The 17,907-nt window shown below is 41.8% G+C and overlaps 1 protein-coding gene across 8 annotated transcripts in view; it reads left to right on the top strand.

Annotated features, from left to right (window-relative positions):
• kmt2cb (lysine (K)-specific methyltransferase 2Cb) overlaps window positions 1-17,907 on the top strand; it is a 63,420-nt gene that overhangs the window by 30,570 nt on the left and 14,943 nt on the right. For 5 of the 8 annotated variants that reach the window (XM_046409620.1, XM_046409623.1, XM_046409619.1 and 2 more), the window contains exons 18-40: window positions 452-556; window positions 647-828; window positions 1,656-1,820; window positions 1,942-2,048; window positions 2,228-2,299; window positions 2,430-2,642; window positions 3,558-3,677; window positions 3,982-4,107; window positions 4,204-4,334; window positions 5,830-6,022; window positions 7,749-7,841; window positions 8,122-8,169; window positions 9,230-9,370; window positions 9,488-9,520; window positions 9,973-10,122; window positions 10,213-10,354; window positions 10,466-10,701; window positions 10,866-10,939; window positions 11,809-12,006; window positions 12,235-14,196; window positions 15,537-15,850; window positions 15,977-17,544; window positions 17,656-17,767. In XM_046409620.1, the coding sequence (XP_046265576.1) occupies window positions 452-556; window positions 647-828; window positions 1,656-1,820; window positions 1,942-2,048; window positions 2,228-2,299; window positions 2,430-2,642; window positions 3,558-3,677; window positions 3,982-4,107; window positions 4,204-4,334; window positions 5,830-6,022; window positions 7,749-7,841; window positions 8,122-8,169; window positions 9,230-9,370; window positions 9,488-9,520; window positions 9,973-10,122; window positions 10,213-10,354; window positions 10,466-10,701; window positions 10,866-10,939; window positions 11,809-12,006; window positions 12,235-14,196; window positions 15,537-15,850; window positions 15,977-17,544; window positions 17,656-17,767 (6,485 nt within the window). The remainder of the gene's footprint in view (window positions 1-451; window positions 557-646; window positions 829-1,655; window positions 1,821-1,941; window positions 2,049-2,227; window positions 2,300-2,429; window positions 2,643-3,557; window positions 3,678-3,981; window positions 4,108-4,203; window positions 4,335-5,829; window positions 6,023-7,748; window positions 7,842-8,121; window positions 8,170-9,229; window positions 9,371-9,487; window positions 9,521-9,972; window positions 10,123-10,212; window positions 10,355-10,465; window positions 10,702-10,865; window positions 10,940-11,808; window positions 12,007-12,234; window positions 14,197-15,536; window positions 15,851-15,976; window positions 17,545-17,655; window positions 17,768-17,907) is intronic. The other 3 variants (XM_046409622.1, XM_046409621.1, XM_046409624.1) reach the window with 3 other exon arrangements.

Raw genomic sequence — 17,907 nt, 5'->3', positions numbered from 1 at the left:
TCACCCAACAGAGGCTAGAGGACAGCATTATTCTTACTGACCTAGCATTTTCCTTTCTCCGATATTCAGGATGGCATGTAACCACGTATATAATGTCAGCTACTTACAGCGCCAGTGGCATTGAATGAATATACAAAAACATATATTGCATATACCCATGTGATTGGGTGGTGATGATTTGAAGTTCAGCAGTGGAGAATTTTTTCCCTTCCTGACTCACTGAAATTGACACCAGATGACTGGTGTCTTTGTTTTGTTTTTCAGCATAAAAAAAATAAAATGATATTAACTGGGAAAATAGGACTGTTTTAACTCTACCGTTAGAATTTCAGTGTTGGAGCTGAACTGCCTTAGTGAAATGGAAGGCTGGCAAACTGAATTGCCCTTTTGGGATGAATAAAATGTTTTGAACGAGAAATGGAGCAACTCATGAGATTGTGTTTTCTTTTAGGACATGTGTGTGGTGTGTGGGAGTTTTGGCCTTGGTGCAGAGGGCCGTCTTTTGGCCTGTGCTCAGTGTGGCCAGTGCTACCATCCATTCTGTGTTGGCATAAAGGTACATTTACTGCCGAGTTTGTACATAGCAAAAATACCATTCTGTCATACAAAGCCCTACAAATAAATGTCTTATTATTAACATTCACAGATCACTAAGGTGGTGCTGAGTAAAGGCTGGCGATGCCTGGAGTGTACAGTGTGCGAGGCCTGCGGCCAGGCCACAGATCCTGGTCGCTTGCTGCTGTGTGATGACTGTGACATCAGCTATCACACCTACTGCCTGGACCCTCCACTGCAGAATGTGCCCAAAGACAGCTGGAAGTGCAAATGGTGAGTAACTTTATGATAATCCCACCCCAGAAGAATTCAGTTGGAACTGATGAAACAAATCGGACAATTAGCCAAAATGTAATTGAAAATTAGGAGCAATTTCTAGAGCTGCATGCAGGGCACCACATTGGTCCAATAGGTGTCACCTTTGTGCTTTGGGTGACATACTTGGTGCATATTTGAGGTTGCCGAATTGAGGAGCATAGATAGATTTTTCTTTTTTGTGTGTGTGTGCGTGCTATGCTAGGCAAACATTGCGTTGGTGAAATGTTTGCCTGTATGGTTATTTCTGGGCAGTGGTTATGGACTGTCGCTTTTAAGACATTGAGCAATAAATACTCCATCAAACACAAAAAATGGACAGCAGACTCCATTATTCTGCTAGACAGTGCTAAGCAGCGCTGTGGCAAACATGCCGGTTAGTATTGTGTCTATGGAGCTTTAAGTTTAATCTCAGCTGCTATGGTACACATTTCAATTGTGTGTTGACATGATTTGCACAGAAATGTCATGTCTTTCTCATCAAACGTTGCTTTGTGAAACATTAGCATCCATGATAACGTTAAGTTACTTAAAAATGTGATTAATGATCTTAGATGGCCCTTATAATAAACACAGTATATTTTTTGACAGTCTTCTTGTAGACAAAAAGCCAGTAGTTTTTTTCTAGTTGTATGTTGTTTTAAATGTCAGGGAAATTAGTTGTTAGAAACATCCCTAGTGGACGGTGAAGTAAGTAGACAGGATTTTTGCAGCACAGTTAATCTGCATTATCCTCTTTGAAGAAACCTGGGTACAATGACCTCTGTCTTCCATGTGTCCTGCAGGTGTGTGTCCTGTACCCAGTGTGGTGCCACCACTCCCGGCCTAAGGTGTGAATGGCAGAATAATTACACCCTGTGTGCCCCCTGCGCCAGCCTTGCAACATGCCCAATCTGCTTGGTGGACTACAGTGAAGGCACCACTATTCTGCAGTGCCGGCAGTGTGACAGGTGTGCAGTGTTTCTACAAAACATGCCAGCTCAGGGGAATTTCTCCCTGCTAATTTTTATATATTTTTTTTTATTAAACATAAATGGCACATATCCAAACCTTCTCTTTTTTTTTTCATAGATGGTTCCATGCATCTTGTCAGGGACTTCATTCAGAAGAAGATGTAGAAAAAGCTGCAGAGAGTAGTTTCGACTGCACAATGTGCCGAGCTTTCAAGTCCACAAAAGGTGAGATCACAGTGATGGAACACATTTTTCTAAATGTTTATTTTCTTCCTTGTTCTTATTTTTATGTGTCTGCTGTGTGTGTGTGCTGTCTACTGCTGAGTACATAGACTTAACTGTGACTTTTGCTCCCATGTTTCTGCTGTTTGAATTAAATTTTTTTGTGTCTTGTGCTGCTGCAGTTGTGACCAAGGCCAGAGACTCCACTGACCCTGTGGTTATGACGCAGATTGTCACAAAGTCTAAAGAAATGGGTAAGTTCATTGCTTCAAAATTGACAGACTATAAATAAGAGAATAAAAAGTTTTCTTCTTACAAGATAATAATATGACTTGAGTTTATACAGTACATGCTCATAGACATGATTGTTTTTGGTCCTGTCAGATCTGTCAAGGACTTACACCCAGGATGGAGTTTGCTTGACAGAGTCCGGGCTTTGCCAGCTCCAGAGTTTGTCTGCTACAGCGTCACGGCGCAGGAAACCCAAACCCAAGCTGAAGCTGAAGATCATTAATCAGAATAGTGTGGCAGTGCTTCAGGCTCCTGTAGACCCCCTCTCAGAGCACTCTCGTGATGAAGACATGGAGGACAACAGAGGTACTTGTTTCCTCACACAAGCTTCTTCTTTCATCTCAGACTGCTCATTAGAGGCCTTAAGCACAATGGGTGACTTGGACTATCTGTGTTGGCTTTTTGTGTGTATGTGTTTCTCCCAGTTTGACTTGTTTTTAATATCACACAGCTGCAATTCACATTTTAAATTACATATCCAATTCTGATATGTTTGACATTGCATTAACAACCTGTAGCTTGCAGATTCTCTTTAATAGTCCCGAAGAATTTTGTGCATATTGTCCATTATACTTTAGTTTAATTTCTGTGCTAGCTGAAGTCTCAGTCTGGAAGCATTGTGGTAGGAAGGTTTGGAAAGATTTGGAAAACTTCTTTATCTACCACATGGACTAAAAAGTTAAATGTGAATTTGCTCACTACAGTAGGTCTGCTGTCGTTTTCCATCATTGTGAATGTTATTAGTTGAAACTGGTAGCTGTTGTTTATTTTGCTTTGCTTTATGACTACAACACAATGTTATATTCATGTTTTTTAAGCTCCACTGTGCATTTCAGTAAATAATAAAAGAACTGGACTATACTTCATTTAATCATTACCGATCAATCCAAAATCAATAGTACTATGATCAGCCCCAGTATGATCCAGATGATCAGCATTGGAAGATACCTAATTACTAAGTAATAAAATTAATTTGTCTTTTACCAATATTGTATCAGATTTCTTCCACTAAGTGTATGAAAAAGAAAAGGACCTTCATTTCCAGAGGGAAATGAAGGTCCTTAGTAATGGATCTGGTGAACTTAATTTCAATCAGGCTAATGTCCTGCCACTGGATGGAGTTCACATAAAAATGACCCTGGTGCTGTGCTGAGGGGCCTGGCTAGGGTGTTCTCTGCCGCAGGGCTGTCACTCATCATCAATGCTCTCTCCCTATTGCAGAGGCGGAGCTCTTGGATTGTGAGGCAAAGTCTGACTCGAGCCTGGAGCGAGAGCCAGCAGAAGACGACTCCAAAGGGGCGGACGGCGGCAAGAAGAGGAAGAGAAAACCGTACCGGCCGGGTAGGGCACCTGATTGAAGGAGACAGCTCCTCTGAAGCGTAAAATGGTGCAGTACATGCCCGACAATGTAGCTGTAGCAAAGCACTGCCATCTCAGGGCCTCTGATGTACAAAGGCCTCTATCCTTTTTTTATCTGAGCTTTTATTCTCTATGCACTGGTCAATTAAAAGAACCATACACTTTAACTTAGTATGTCTCAAATCCTATCACCTCCATGATTATAATGGAATATTTTATTTTATTTATCCTTTCTAAGTAGATGTATTGGCCTATTGCTAATCAGTTAATCCCTACTCCTTTCAAGGCATTGGTGGCTTCATGGTCCGCCAGAGGAACCGTCCCGGTCAAGGTCCAGGCAAAGCCAAACGATCCCTCTGCCGAAAGAATTCCTCTGGCTCTGTGTCAGAGATTCCCACTGGAAAGGATGAGGGTTTGTACTCCAGTAATGTATACACAAATCTGTATTACAGTAGAATGTTGTCTGATCTGTTTGTATTTATGTATATATATTTTTTCTTTGCTCTAGGGTGGACAGAGGCTCAGCCTGATACCCCTGTGGATGAGATGCCCCCTGGACCAGAGGTTCCAGAAAAAATAAAGAAGCGCTACCGAAAGAAGAAAACAAAACTGGAGGAAGCTTTTCCCACCTACTTGCAGGTCTGTCACTTTTGATGACACTTTAAGACTTTGTTGAGACCACAGAAAAATCTGATTTGTGTGAGATCTTTAAGATGTTTTCTTTTCTTTTGCAAGTTCTCAGATCAGATTTTGTGTACAGTCATCACTGCAGCTTTGCTGTAATAATTACGAAGGAGATCAGTAATTACATATGTTTGTGGGATGGATGGAAGGAGATCTATCATCACTTTCCAAACAAATGTGTTCTTAAATCACGGAGTAGAACATTTATTTCAGGGTGTTCATGATCTCTTCTGTATTGTCAGTTTTGGGTGATCTGGTGCTCTTCCATATGACAGCATTGTGTGTTGCATTGCAGGTGACACAAGAAAAATATTTGGGATCAGACTTGAGCACCATGCACAGACTAATATGCATTTGTAGAGATCCAAAATCATTTGAATTGCATTTCAGACCACCTCCATATTTGGTTTGGATTCGGTTTGCAATTTCATATGTTTTCACTGTCCAGAATCAGTCTGGATGTGCCAAAATTGGATATGGGCTGGCAGTTTGAACAAGGCTTTACTGAATGAATATGTACAGTAAATACAGTTAAAGTTAGTTTTGTCAACACAGGTACCATATTTTTAAAAAATTGCATATTCTTAAAGGCATATTTGTTGCTAAAGAGAAATATTGCATTAGTTTAAACGGCGATTGCAAATCTATTTTTGTTTTATTGTTTTGCAAGTTGCCCATTCATGTGCACAGCTTGTCTGGTCTTGTCATCCCATATCTTCATAAAATGTGTTTTATCTCACCCTTGGGAAGGTTGGGAAACTAAAGTACATTGCCTCAAAACCACTTACAGAACTTTGGTGCATGGTGCCCCTTCTGTGAGCGCTTTTGAAAGGGGAACAGCCTAGAGGAACTAACTGTACAGGATACTAGTCTCTGATCGTGCTCTTTTAAAGGCTTCTGTTTGGGTCGTGAATTGACATACAAAAGCTTAACTGGAGGTGACTTCAAAGCCCAAACTCTCCAGCCACCATCTCAGTGTCAACTTTTGTTGGTCAAAACATAGATATGTGATGTGCATTAAGCCACCGGCAGCTGTCAGTGGTGCGCTTTATCCCACCACAGTAAGGGGATGTTCAGTCTAACCTAAAGGTCCAACACACCGAAGCACATTTCATTAATTATTTAAATAGCAACACATTGGGCTTTTAATGTCTCTGTGCAGCAGGGAGCTGCCGTTGCATGTTGTTGAGGATAACAGATGACTTGTGGGTATAAGTGGTTGGGGGAGGAAGGTGCTGACAAAAGTGAGGCCAGCAGCAGCATGACTGTTTCAGAGCTTCTCTCCTTCGCTTTGGTCAGTTCTCTTGGGCCTTGCCTGTGTGCAGTGAATAATCACTATGTGACGCGGTGAAGTGTTTCCCTAGAATGATGTTAAGAAAGGTAAGCTGACAGTTCTTGAAGGAGTGTGTGAACACAGAATTGACACAGTGCTTTGTGTTGTCATGTTCAGGAGGCATTCTTTGGAAAGGCCCTACTGGACAAAAGTAAGCAGAGCAGGCAGCAGGGGGCTGAATCAGGCTTGCTAGAAGAAGGGCAAAGCCAAGTAGAGAGGAAGCACCCCACCGCCAGCTTCCTAGACCCTTCATCAGACCCTCTGCTCAGTGCCTCCACAACGTCCCTTTCCACCAGACCAACAGCAGGACGTACGTATACACTTCAGTTCTCCACAACAAGGGGTGTAGTAATTCAGTGATTCAAAGCAAGGTTTTGTATAAGTATAATGGTGTGACAAACAACTGTAAATGGCTTAAAGAGCTAAATTGCTAGAAAAGAAATAATGCAAGGGAAAGGAGTATCTTTTATTTTCGTTTTGACGTATAATGATGACTTTTATTCCGTTTATATCTCTCCCTTGTCTCTGCCCAATGAGAGTATTAAGCCTTTCCATACAGGAATAAACGGGTATGACAAAGGTCTTCTGACCACATTTTCAAATTGCATTTCATCCATTCACGTAAGATAAAAGTCAAAGTCTCAAAAGTTAATCTCTGGTCACTGGTGCTCACAAACTCACTTGTGCAGCTGCAGCTCCAGCTCCATTCATGTTACACCTACACTATGGAATTACACAGAATTCAACTCCATAAGCACCAAATAAAGTGAAGTTTCAGTTTCTGCTCTGTCTGCTAACTTGCTCTGTCTCGCCTGCCCCCTCGTTCTGTATGGCTTACTTGCTGAAATCACACATGCCCCCTGTGATGAACTGAGTGAAACAGAAAAAAGGCTGCATCTCAAAACAGAATAGTAACAGTGGTTTTTCAAGGCTGCTTCCAAATGGAAAAGGTATTGTGCTGGATTAGAAGTTTGCCATAAATGAAAATTTCATACACCCTAGCAATGGATTGACAAGTTTATTATGCAAGTATTATAACAGAACATTGATTGTTACCTGTTAATTGTATACGTAATGCTATCAGGGCAAGAAGCACAGTTTCAGCCACACAAATGCCATCTGCACTAAAGCAAATTTCCCGCACTGGCACTGGATACTGTGCAGCACATAGCCGAATGGAGCACAGTCACTGCCAGTAAAGAAGAAGCATAATACCATTATAACTGGGGTGATTATTGCTAAGATGCCTGCACTTGTTAAACCCGCTCAAATAAATCTCTTAAAAATATATATTTTAGCTCCTCAGTTTACAAAAAACCCTCGGCGCACCTGAATGTATATTGGAGGGCAGCACGGCTTAAACTATTTTACTAGCAAAGACCAGTGTACACAGCACTCAAAGAAGCTAATTTAAAATCTGCATGGGGACTCTTGAGCTTTAGCTTTTGGTGAACATTTTTGAATTTTTGTTTTGAACAGTAGTAGAGAAATAATAAGCTAGTTTTGTTATTTCAAATTGTTGTTTGCTAAACCGGAGTAGATTTGTGTTTGAGATCTACCAAATCATATCCAAAAGTAGGTTTTTTTGTTTTGTTTTGTTTTGTCAGGTGTCATGACTGATACTACAACCAGATATCAGTCATCAGTTTTAACAGTTTGAAGAAGTAAAATTTCTTTTTAGAATTTATGTTTAATAAAGAGCATAAAACATTCTTAATGGAAAACAACTGTATATAAAACTAATTTGGCTGTGCTTTGGAGAGGATCATTTTGCTTCAGGCCAAAATCAAAGATAGGAATAAGCATAACATGGATGAATCCATGTTTAAGATACCCAGTCATCCATCTTAAACATTTCCAATTTGTTTACATACAGTTTCCTCTCTTGTTTACTCAATACCAAATTCTATATGTGGTATCCAAACACATAGTTCCATATCATATTTTCATGTCCGTTCAACATCACCATCAGTTATGATTTGTGACGGTTTGGTTTTCTTTCTTTTTTTGTTTTTCCTTTTCTTCTCCATCTACAGAGACGTCTGAGGAACCATTAGTTGATCTATCTGATGTTCTGAACACTGATGCAGACATCTTGGGAATGCTCGGAAAGCCAAGCAGTGACTCTGGTGCGTCATACATCTCACAGGCAGTCACAGGGCAAGAATTTATTAATGGTCACCGAGCCGTGCGTCTACAAAATCTTTTCATCGCGGTTCAGAAATTTCCTCAGATAGCAAGTTTATTTTGCTTTCACCACGTAATGATTTTTCTTAATGTCACATTCTTTAACAAGATTTTTTTGTTCATCTTTGGTTTTATCTTTTGTTTGCATTGTCTGAAGCGTGTTGTGCTTGTTCTGTCTTCACTATTTTTTCACTCATTTTATCTGGTTTTGGGTTCTTGTAGGTCTTGATTTTTGCCCCTTCCAGGTTGACAGCTCACCTCCTCCTTTTGGTAAGGGTGCTATGGCCTACTAATCCCTTGCTTTAATGCGTTCTTCCTCTTTTGCAGTGTGTGTCTGTTTGAATGTGCATGTATAGAACTTGCTTCACACTTAGCTTTTCTCAAGCATTTCAGATTGTTTTAACGCTCATTTACCGCTTAGCGCTTACCTAACCCAGTGCGGAGTGTTCACTCAAATGTCTATGGTGTGTCAGTCTGTTTGTGAGCTTCCTATTGCCTTCGACAGTGGTGACATTTATAGATTTAAAAAAAAGAGAACAAAGTCATGGCCACCCAATCAGAAATGTGTTCAGGATAGTAAAAAAAAAAATAGACAAGGTTATCCGAGCATTCAAATTAGCAGTCTAGAGCCAAACATTTTAGAGAGCAAGAGGCCTTGGTATGTCTTTCCACTTTCCTGAAGACCATGAAGGCTAAATCACAAAAGTGTAACAAAAAGCACTGTAGTACATGTCTTTTGTTCTTTGTAAAAACTAATGGACTGATATAATTTTGTTCAAACTAATGGTTGCAACCATCCTTATGTTGATAAAAAGTTTTGTGTTGAACAGATTATGGAAGAAATTGAAAGTATAGACGAGAAGGAAAATAGTTGTTTGCAGTGACAAGTTTGACCAGTTGTGGTATAGTTGTGCTTTTAAACTGCTAGCGGTATAGTAACCAAGATTATTTGATTTGGTTTTGAAATGAGTAGGTGTTCAGTACAATGAGGACCAATGTAAGTGTTTTTTTTTCCTAACCGAATATTCAAATGTTTGTGTACCTTTACTGAGAATTCGTATGACCTGTCTGTCTCTTCACAGTTCAAAAACATTTCTTTTAAACAACACAGGAACCCTGAGGAGCTGTAATCATATACCATTGAGTTTTGATTGCATTCCACAGGCTGTTACGATAATAAACATATTCTTTCCTCCAAGTCTATATTTATGATCATGTTCTTGGGTGGGATTATTTTTGTTATTATTATTTTATTTTTTTGGTTGGTTGTTAAGTTTTGTGTGTATGTGTGTCATGATTTGTTTTTGTATGTCTGTGTGTGTTTCCACAGCTGGTCTGGACATTGGGCCCCTGACAGACAGTTCCCCAGTTGCACCCCATTCTCAGACTGGCCGTAGGACTCCTCGAACCCTCCCAGAGGAACCCCTGGACGGCATTCTTAGCCCAGAGCTTGACAAGATGGTCACTGATGGTCAGTGTGAGAGATCAGACATTCATACACACTTAGTTGTTTTTTACTGTATTGTGCTTTTTTAAAACTTAATGCAGGATGACTAGTGATCTGTTTTCTGTAATTCTTTCATTTCAGAATCAATACTCAGCAAACTTTACAAAATTCCAGGTTTGTAATTTCATCCTTCTTTGCAAAACTAACCTTGTCCTGTACTTATTAATGTGACATTCAATACAGCGATTGTACAGCACTGGGACCATGGTTCAGTGTTGTGTTTATTAATGTTTTACATGTCAATGAAAAATTATAAAGCTGGCAAGGGCAAATGAATTAATTATCCACTTATCTTTCAATAAAAATTCAACAGATTTATTAATATATGTGGGTGTTATTTTCTTCTATAAATTTTTTGTTAATTCAGTCAAATTATTTTTTTTGTCAATATTTTGTAATGGATCATTGTTTGGAGACCATTTAACAGTGTGAATGGTGTTTGGCATCAGCATTTCTTCAGCATATGAGAGAAATTAACTGCAGTTCATTAACTTTACTAACCTTCACTGCTGCATTAATGGGTTTCATGTACATACCCAACAATGTACTGTTACATTCTGTTACAGAGCTGGAGGGCAAAGATGTGGAGGATCTCTTCACTGCAGTCCTTAGCCCCAGCACGAGCCAACCACCTCCACCACCACAGGTGCCTCACCCTCAGGGCCCAGGGCCCCTCCCTGCCACACCTGGCACTAGTATGCCTCACCCCAATGCAGGTACATCATTAAGTATGTTGTCGTTGTCAGAGATAGCATTTGTTTTTGAAAATCTGTGCATCCAGTTCACCTTTTAAATCATGCCTGTAGGAAATCACATGTTTCCAAGAATGCCAATGATCAATGGTATGATGGGACCAAACCAACGCTTCCCTACAAATCCAGGAGCAGGGCCTTGCATCCCAGACAATTTCCCTCCCCTTAACCGTATGCCTTTCACTGACAATCCAAGGTAATGCTCTGTGTCTGTCCTTTGGACTATTGAATATTCCAATATTGATTTTTCTTTCTTCTCTGCAAACCCAAAATATTGTGTTTAAAGATGAGTTGTTTTCTTTTACAGGGATAGAAAATTCAATCAGATGCCTAGAGAGGCAGTTGGTCCATGGCCCTCCCCTGCCCATGGCCCTGGCCCTACACCCCCTGGATCTCTGCCTGAAGGGGAGACTGAAGCCATGTCAAATGCCCAAAGGAGTACACTTAAATGGGAAAAGGAGGAGACTCTTGGAGAGCTAGCAACTGTAGCACCTGTCTTATATACCAATGTCAATTTCCCCAACCTCAAAGAAGAATACCCAGGTTTGTATATAGCTATAAAGCCTTAACATATATTTACTTCTTTTTGTCCTCCTGTAATTCCCATGTTTGGGTGTGTCCATTGCATTGTTTCAGTCACATAGTACAAAACTAGTTTGTATGTTCAGTGACTGTTAGCGTGATATCTCCTCTTATTCTCTGAACAGACTGGTGTACAAGAGTTAAGCAAATTGCAAAACTTTGGAGGAAAGCTAGTTCTCAAGACAGGGCCCCATATGTGGTAAGATCACTCATACTGTTGCCTTTTTTTCTTTTCTTTCTTTGTTTTTTTTTTTTTTTATCGATCTCAAAGTTTAAACCATGACAAATATCAAACTGTAACTACTGGTTGCACTGACATGTTAGTATGCAGTAAGCACACATCTTTATCGAATCTGGCCACTCCTCAATGCAATTTTAAATCTGGCCTTTCACGGATTAACTAATTAACATGGCAAGCCCTTCTCAGTGTTAGATCTCACTATGTTGTCAGTAATTAAGTTCATTTGAAGTTTAATTTTATCTGACAGGGGTTTGTTTAAAAGACCTCTGTCCATATATAAATCATCTATAGCACATGGTCTATGGTAGAAATTACATTCAGGCTGTCCTGTGTGCCGCTTAGCCCCAGAAATAAGATCCATTGGTTATTTTAAGGATTTTTTGCCACTGGTTACATGATGGTGATTGTCTTTCATAGCTAACTTATATGATATCCCGTTTAAATGTTTTGTTCAACTATAGATACCTTATTTACAGTAACAGGATGTCCTCTATCCTGTGCTGCTCTCTTTCATCAAGAGTCTGGTAGTTTTTTCAGGGATGTCACCTTGTAAAATGAGCTTACCTGCTAGTACTTACGCCAACATATATTGTGAGATGTATTTGTAAAGATGTTGAAACAAATGCTGTGAAAGAGAATTTAATATTTTACACACACACACACACAGAGCAGTTTTTGTAATGGTGTGAGTGAAATTTCTCCAACATCATACTAACTGCAGAAAAGCACATGCATAGATGAACTCTTTTTTTTTCCTGCGGTATTGTGTTTATTAAGTAATTTTGTCTGAAATATTTATTTGCAATTGTGATTTACTTGCTGTTTAGCAAAAGGCAAGAGATAACCGAGCAGCCCTGCGCATCAACAAAGTCCAGATGTCGAATGAGACGGTGAAGAGGCACCATCATCAGCAACAGCCCCCTGAGGTGTTTGATCCCAACATACCACTAGACACAGAACTGCTGTTTAAAGACCCTTTGAAACCAAAAGAGTCAGAGCATGAACAAGAGTGGAAGTTTAGACAGGTAAGAGTGTATGCAATGAAGTCAGCGAATGCAGCGACAGGGCCACTTTGTATTAAGACAGCTAAGAAGTGGTGGTTTAATAAAGCTCCCTAAACAACTACACTATCCTCCACATTAACCCTGATGACATTGGTGGTTAGTAGGTCCAGTTCATTTTTGGCATGAGAACGATATTTGCTGCATCCTGTTTGATGTCTAATCCCTCTTTTCATTGTGCCCTTTCAACAGCAAATGAGGCAGAAAAGCAAACAGCAAGCCAAAATTGAAGCCACACAGAAACTGGAACAAGTTAAAAATGAACAACTTCAGCAGCAGCAGCAACAACAACAACAGCAACAACAGGGCAACAGCCAGTCAGAGGGAGATGGCAATAACAGCGGTAACCAGAGCCCAGCCTCCCAGCCCAGCAATGGCAGTATGTCCCCCATGCAACAACTCAACTCTAAAGAGGGTTTTGCAAAGCCTCAGCTACCAGGCACACCCACTTCATGTCCTCCGGAGGATGTCTTCTTACGACCTCCTCCTCCCCCTCCATCTGGCCCTTCCTCTCAACCCCAGTCCCCTCAGGTATTCTCACCTGGTTCCTCTGGATCCAGACCCTCTTCTCCATGGGACCCATATGCCAAGATGGTTGGGACCCCAAGACCACCAGTTCACGGGCCAAATACATGTCGCAGAATAGCTGTGGAATCTGGTAAATCCCCCACCTCCTTGATGGAACAGCAGGACAGGGGAAGACCATCTCCTGCTCATGAATCTTTTGGCTCACCAACATCCACAAGCAGTGACCCTTATGCCAAACCTCCGGACACCCCAAGGCCTACTGGAGAAATAGACCCTTTCCTGAAGCCCATTGGTCCCCCTAGAGCCAGTCAGGCTTCTCAAGGAAGGCCCCCAATGGGTTCTCCAGGCAGAGACCCATACTCAAGGCCCATGATAAGAAATGAGGCCTATCAGCGCATGGCCCAGAACAGGATGATCTTGTCTGATCCTTACTCAAGGCCTTTATTAGCACCAATTCCTGGAAGTAATGAGTCTGGCTCAGTCCCTCTGTTCAAAACGCCAATGCCCCCTCCTCAGACTCAGGACTCCTTCAGCCGACCAAGTCAACATCCTACTGACAGGTTCTCCCAGAATCACCAGAATGACCCTTATGCGCAGCCTCCACATACCCCAAGACCATCTGGGAATGATAACTTTACCAGTCCTCCTAGAATGGGCCAGCATCACCCTCAGGGGCACTCATTTGCTCAACCCGGACCAATGAATCAAATGTCTAGAAATCCTTATGCTCATGCACCTTCCACCCCAAGGCCTGACCACTTCACATATGACCCCTTTGCACAACCCTCTCAGTCTCCAGGTAACCAGCGATCAATCAGTGAACCCAGTGCTCAGCCTCGGCCATTTTTTGAGCCGTATGCCCGAGCTCCTGGAACCCCACGGCCACATGACAACTATGGTCAGTCTTCAAACCCTAATCCAGCCTCAGACCCTTACTCTCAGGCTCCTTCTACTCCCCGCCCCAGTGGCATGAACCAGTTCTCTCATCAGCCGCACCCCGGACAGAGGATGTCACCCTCCCACTCAGTGGACCCATATGCTCAACCACCAGGTACCCCACGGCCCTCTGTGGGAGAGAGGTTTTCCAAGTCACCAGGTACCCAGAGGGTGCCAATGGAACCATTTACTAGTACACCTGGGACGTCAAGGCCAGGTAGTAGCGACATATTTTCCCAGCCTGGGGCAGCCAGATCAATGCTTAATGACCCCTATGCCCAGTCACCAGGGAACCCAAGGCCTCCTGATGGGCTCAGCAGACAGGGGCCAAGACTGGGACCAATGGGAAGCCAGGATCCTTTCTCCCCACCTCAAGGCAGACTTCAAGAAAACTTCCCTCACCCAGGCTCACAAACACCAAAACACATTAGTGTTTCAGAAGATGGATTTACTCAGTCACCCTCAAGAAGACCCAGTCAAACACCTGGCCATGACCCATTTGAACAAGGCCCCATGACGCCTCGTCCACAGTCAACAGAGAAAGTGGAAATGAAAGATCCGTCAGGTGTGGTCAACAATGGGGCTGTCCCTCATGACCCTGGACAGCTTTCCAGCAATCCACAAATACCTGGTGCTGCCTCTGAGGCTCAGGGTGTTTCTCTTGCTGAGAGTGAGGAAAGACTCAGACAGGTACATGGATATGTGATGTATGTTATAATATATGTTCTAATGTTTTAAAGGATTTTCAAATTTCATTAGTTATTCTAATAGTTTACTCACCAAGTCAGTTATTGAGATCTAGAAAGACATCTCTTGTCATGGCAAGAACCAAAAGCAGTCAGTTAATTTTAAGTGAGCACACCTGAAATGTTGATTCCACAGCTATCAATGGCAGGTCAAACTTATTTTCCACAATTAAATAGACAATGTTACATGTCCATTAATTTTTTCCCAACTAAAGACCGTAAAATGTAGCAATAGTATTAATATGAAACATGGACCGGCAGAAACACAATAGGAAAGAAAATAGAAATAAACTGTACACAGTATATAAAACAAGTTTTTGTTCATTTATTAGCTTGAACCCGATTCCTCAAACAAGAATTAAACAAAATTACAAAATAAGCTAAAAAATTGAAGGGGTAGGAGCACTTCTGTCCATATAGAGAACTTGTTTCCATATACACAGCCTGATCTTTGCACAAAACATTAACCTCACCTTTCTGTCAGAGGCAGACCGTCAAACTGAGTCACAGCTAAACAGCAGTCTTCTTTCAGTGACAACTACATTAGCTTTCCTGCTAATTTCCTCTTCTTATATAACTTAAAAATATGAATCTAATAACCAATCTTGTTTTACACTTTAGTTTGTTGAATGAGCGACTAAGCAAACATTCGCTGGAGAAAAGTTCTCTGCTAACAACAGTTTATATGATAGATATTTAATTAGCTGACCAGCTGCAGCAAACATAACGGTGTGCTAAGTTACCTTCAGTCCATTTAGATGCTGATGTGGTCCTTATTCTTCAGCAGAATAGCTAACAACACCTGTGACTTGTTAGCTACAGTGCAGGGTTATTTTATTTTGTCTCTGCCCGTATAGAACATGTTAACATTATTTCTGGCTGCAAAAAGTATGAGTAAATCTGATTCCAATTGGACTTAAATAAATCGAAATTTTATATTTTTGTCAGTATATGTACATATATATGTAAATATACAGGACAGTTTACATGTACAATTTACTTACCTAATGATCATATACTAAATGCTGTTGTATGTTTTGTTAGCTATTACATCAGAACATGTAAAGTAGAGGAAGTGAAAGCTTTGTGTGCATTTGCAGAATTGAAAGTAAGCAATGGCTGTTATGTACTGTTACACATTAGCTGTGGGGTTTAAGTAGACCAAAATGAACTGACAATCTCTCTGAATAGCTACAATTAAAGAATTAACATAAGTAGTATTGTAAGCTATGCATTGACATTGTGTCGAATAAAGCTTAAATTTCTGTATGTGTGTGTTTTTAGCGACAACGAATTAGAGAACTTATCATCAAACAGCAACAACAGAGAAGTGCTATTCGTCAGGAGAGGGGCCCACAGGAGGCTGCTAGCAACATCACTCCAGGAACACCGCGACCCTGGCCCCAAGAGGCACCTGGGCAACAGGGGGAAATGTTCAACCGGCCTCCTCCACCTTATCCAGGACCAGGACCCATGAGAGGGCCAATGAGGTTTCCTGGACCTTTTCCAGGTGATCAGCGTGCCCCTTTCCCTAATGAGGGACAAATACCCCGGGGACCACATCCTGGAGATCCTAATTTGAGACATCAGGGACCAAGGTTGGTGCTGTGATAATATTTTTATCAGATCTTTTTGTTTCAGGTATTCTGTAGATCGTAGCACAGCACTACATAAATGTACAAATTTCCTTCCTCTCTGTTTATATATGTTTTATCCTATTTTAGGTTTGCATTTCCACCTGGGGTGCTAGGACCTCATGGTCCCCAGGAGTTCTTTCCTCGGGGCCAACACCCAATGCAGGATGTCCCTCCTCAAATAAGACGGTCCATGTCTGCTGAAATGGCAAAGGGTATGGGAGGCAACTCCATGGGGCTGCCCCAACATTTCCCACCACGTGGTATGCCAGTGCAACAGCACAACATAATGGGCCAGCCCTTCATTGAGCTACGACACAGAGCATCAGAGAACAGACCACGTATGCCATTTCCCCCTGGTGCCATGCAAGGAAGCAACATTGATCCGAACTTGCAGGGTCACAGGCCACCAGGATTTCCAGGAGGATCTGATTCCAGGTTCACTTTAAATCAGGGGCTCAGGATGGTAGACCCTATGGCCAGCCAGACTGGCCATGCACAGCTGTCTGCTAGCATGGACAATCTTCATCAGCAAACCCAAATGTCAGAAAACAACGAAGTCAAGCAGTCTCCTTTAATGAGATCCATGAGCCAGCCTGCTTCAAGTATGACCCAGAACATGGCAGCATCTGTGATTCTGACTGCACCCCCTGCTGGGCAGACTGAGACAGTCTCAGTAGCCAGCAGTGAAGCTGTGGAGGAGAAGCTGGATGCTGAAGAATCAGCAGTCAAAGATCTTGAGGATGTGGAGGTGAAAGACTTGGTGGATGCTGATTTGGAAAACCTAAATTTGGATCCTGACGATGGAAAAGACCTGGATCTAGAAACAAATGACCTACACCTTGATGACTTTCTTACATCTGGGAAATTTGACATCATTGCTTATACAGACCCTGACCTAGATGACATTAAGAAAGACATGTTTAATGAGGAACTAGATCTCAGTGATCCTATAGATGATCATGCTGACACTGCAGACATTAACAAAAATCCATCAAGTTCAGCATCTGTACCAGCAAAATCAGAGGCCTCAGGTGAGCAGTCTTCAGCTGAGGTCAAGCTGGAAGCCCCTGTGAGCCAGCACTCTACTTCTTTGGCACCTGGGCGGGAAATTAAAACAGAGGTCAAGGACTGTCAGAAACCCCCTGAAGTTGTAGACCAGCAAGCTGCTGGAAACACCTTAACCCCAAACCCGCAGGGAGTGCTCCCTGACTCCACCCCAGTCTTGTCTAGTTTACTCATTAAGCAGCAGCCTGAAGAGCAGTCATTAAATCCAATAGTTGAATCTGTCAATCAAGGAGGTAACCTCATGCCCCAGCAGAACCAAGTCACTGACACACAACATACCTCTGGACTTACAATAACTCAAGCAATATCCGACGCCACCACTGCTGGAGAAGCTTCTATGACTGGCTTTGGCACAGACCACCAGGTGGAGCTAGCCTCTGGAGTGGACCCAAGCAATTTGAGCCAGGCCCAACAAGCAGCTTTGAACCAGGCAATGGGTCAGCACAGCCAGCAACGTCCTCTTCTACTAGAGGAGCAGCCACTCCTATTGCAGGACCTCCTAGACCAGGAGAGGCAGGAGCAACAGCAGCAGAGGCAGATGCAAGCCATGATAAGACAGCGGTCCAGCGAATCCTTCTTCCCCAATATTGGTAAATTATTCAAGCCACAACTTCTAGTAGTCTGTATAGGTTATTGTTTGAGATTATCAGTCTTTTCTTCAAAGTGATTATAGCTGAAAGCACATAATTTGTCATTTACAGATTTTGATGCCATCACTGACCCCATCATGAAAGCAAAAATGGTTGCCCTGAAAGGTATCAACAAAGTCATGGTTCAGAACAACATGGGAATGGCCCCAATGGTCATGAACAGGTAAAAAGTTCACTCTGTTATCACTTGAGTATGTTTTCTATCTCAAGTAAAAAATGTAATACATAACAGGATAACAGGAGTATATTTATTAGTTTTTGTTTTAAAGCAATGGTAATAACAACCTAATAACCCAGCCACTA

Source organism: Scatophagus argus, chromosome 13 (genome assembly GCF_020382885.2).
Source record: "Scatophagus argus isolate fScaArg1 chromosome 13, fScaArg1.pri, whole genome shotgun sequence".
Taxonomy (NCBI): Eukaryota; Metazoa; Chordata; class Actinopteri; family Scatophagidae; genus Scatophagus; species Scatophagus argus.
This window is presented reverse-complemented; position numbering and strand designations above follow the sequence as displayed.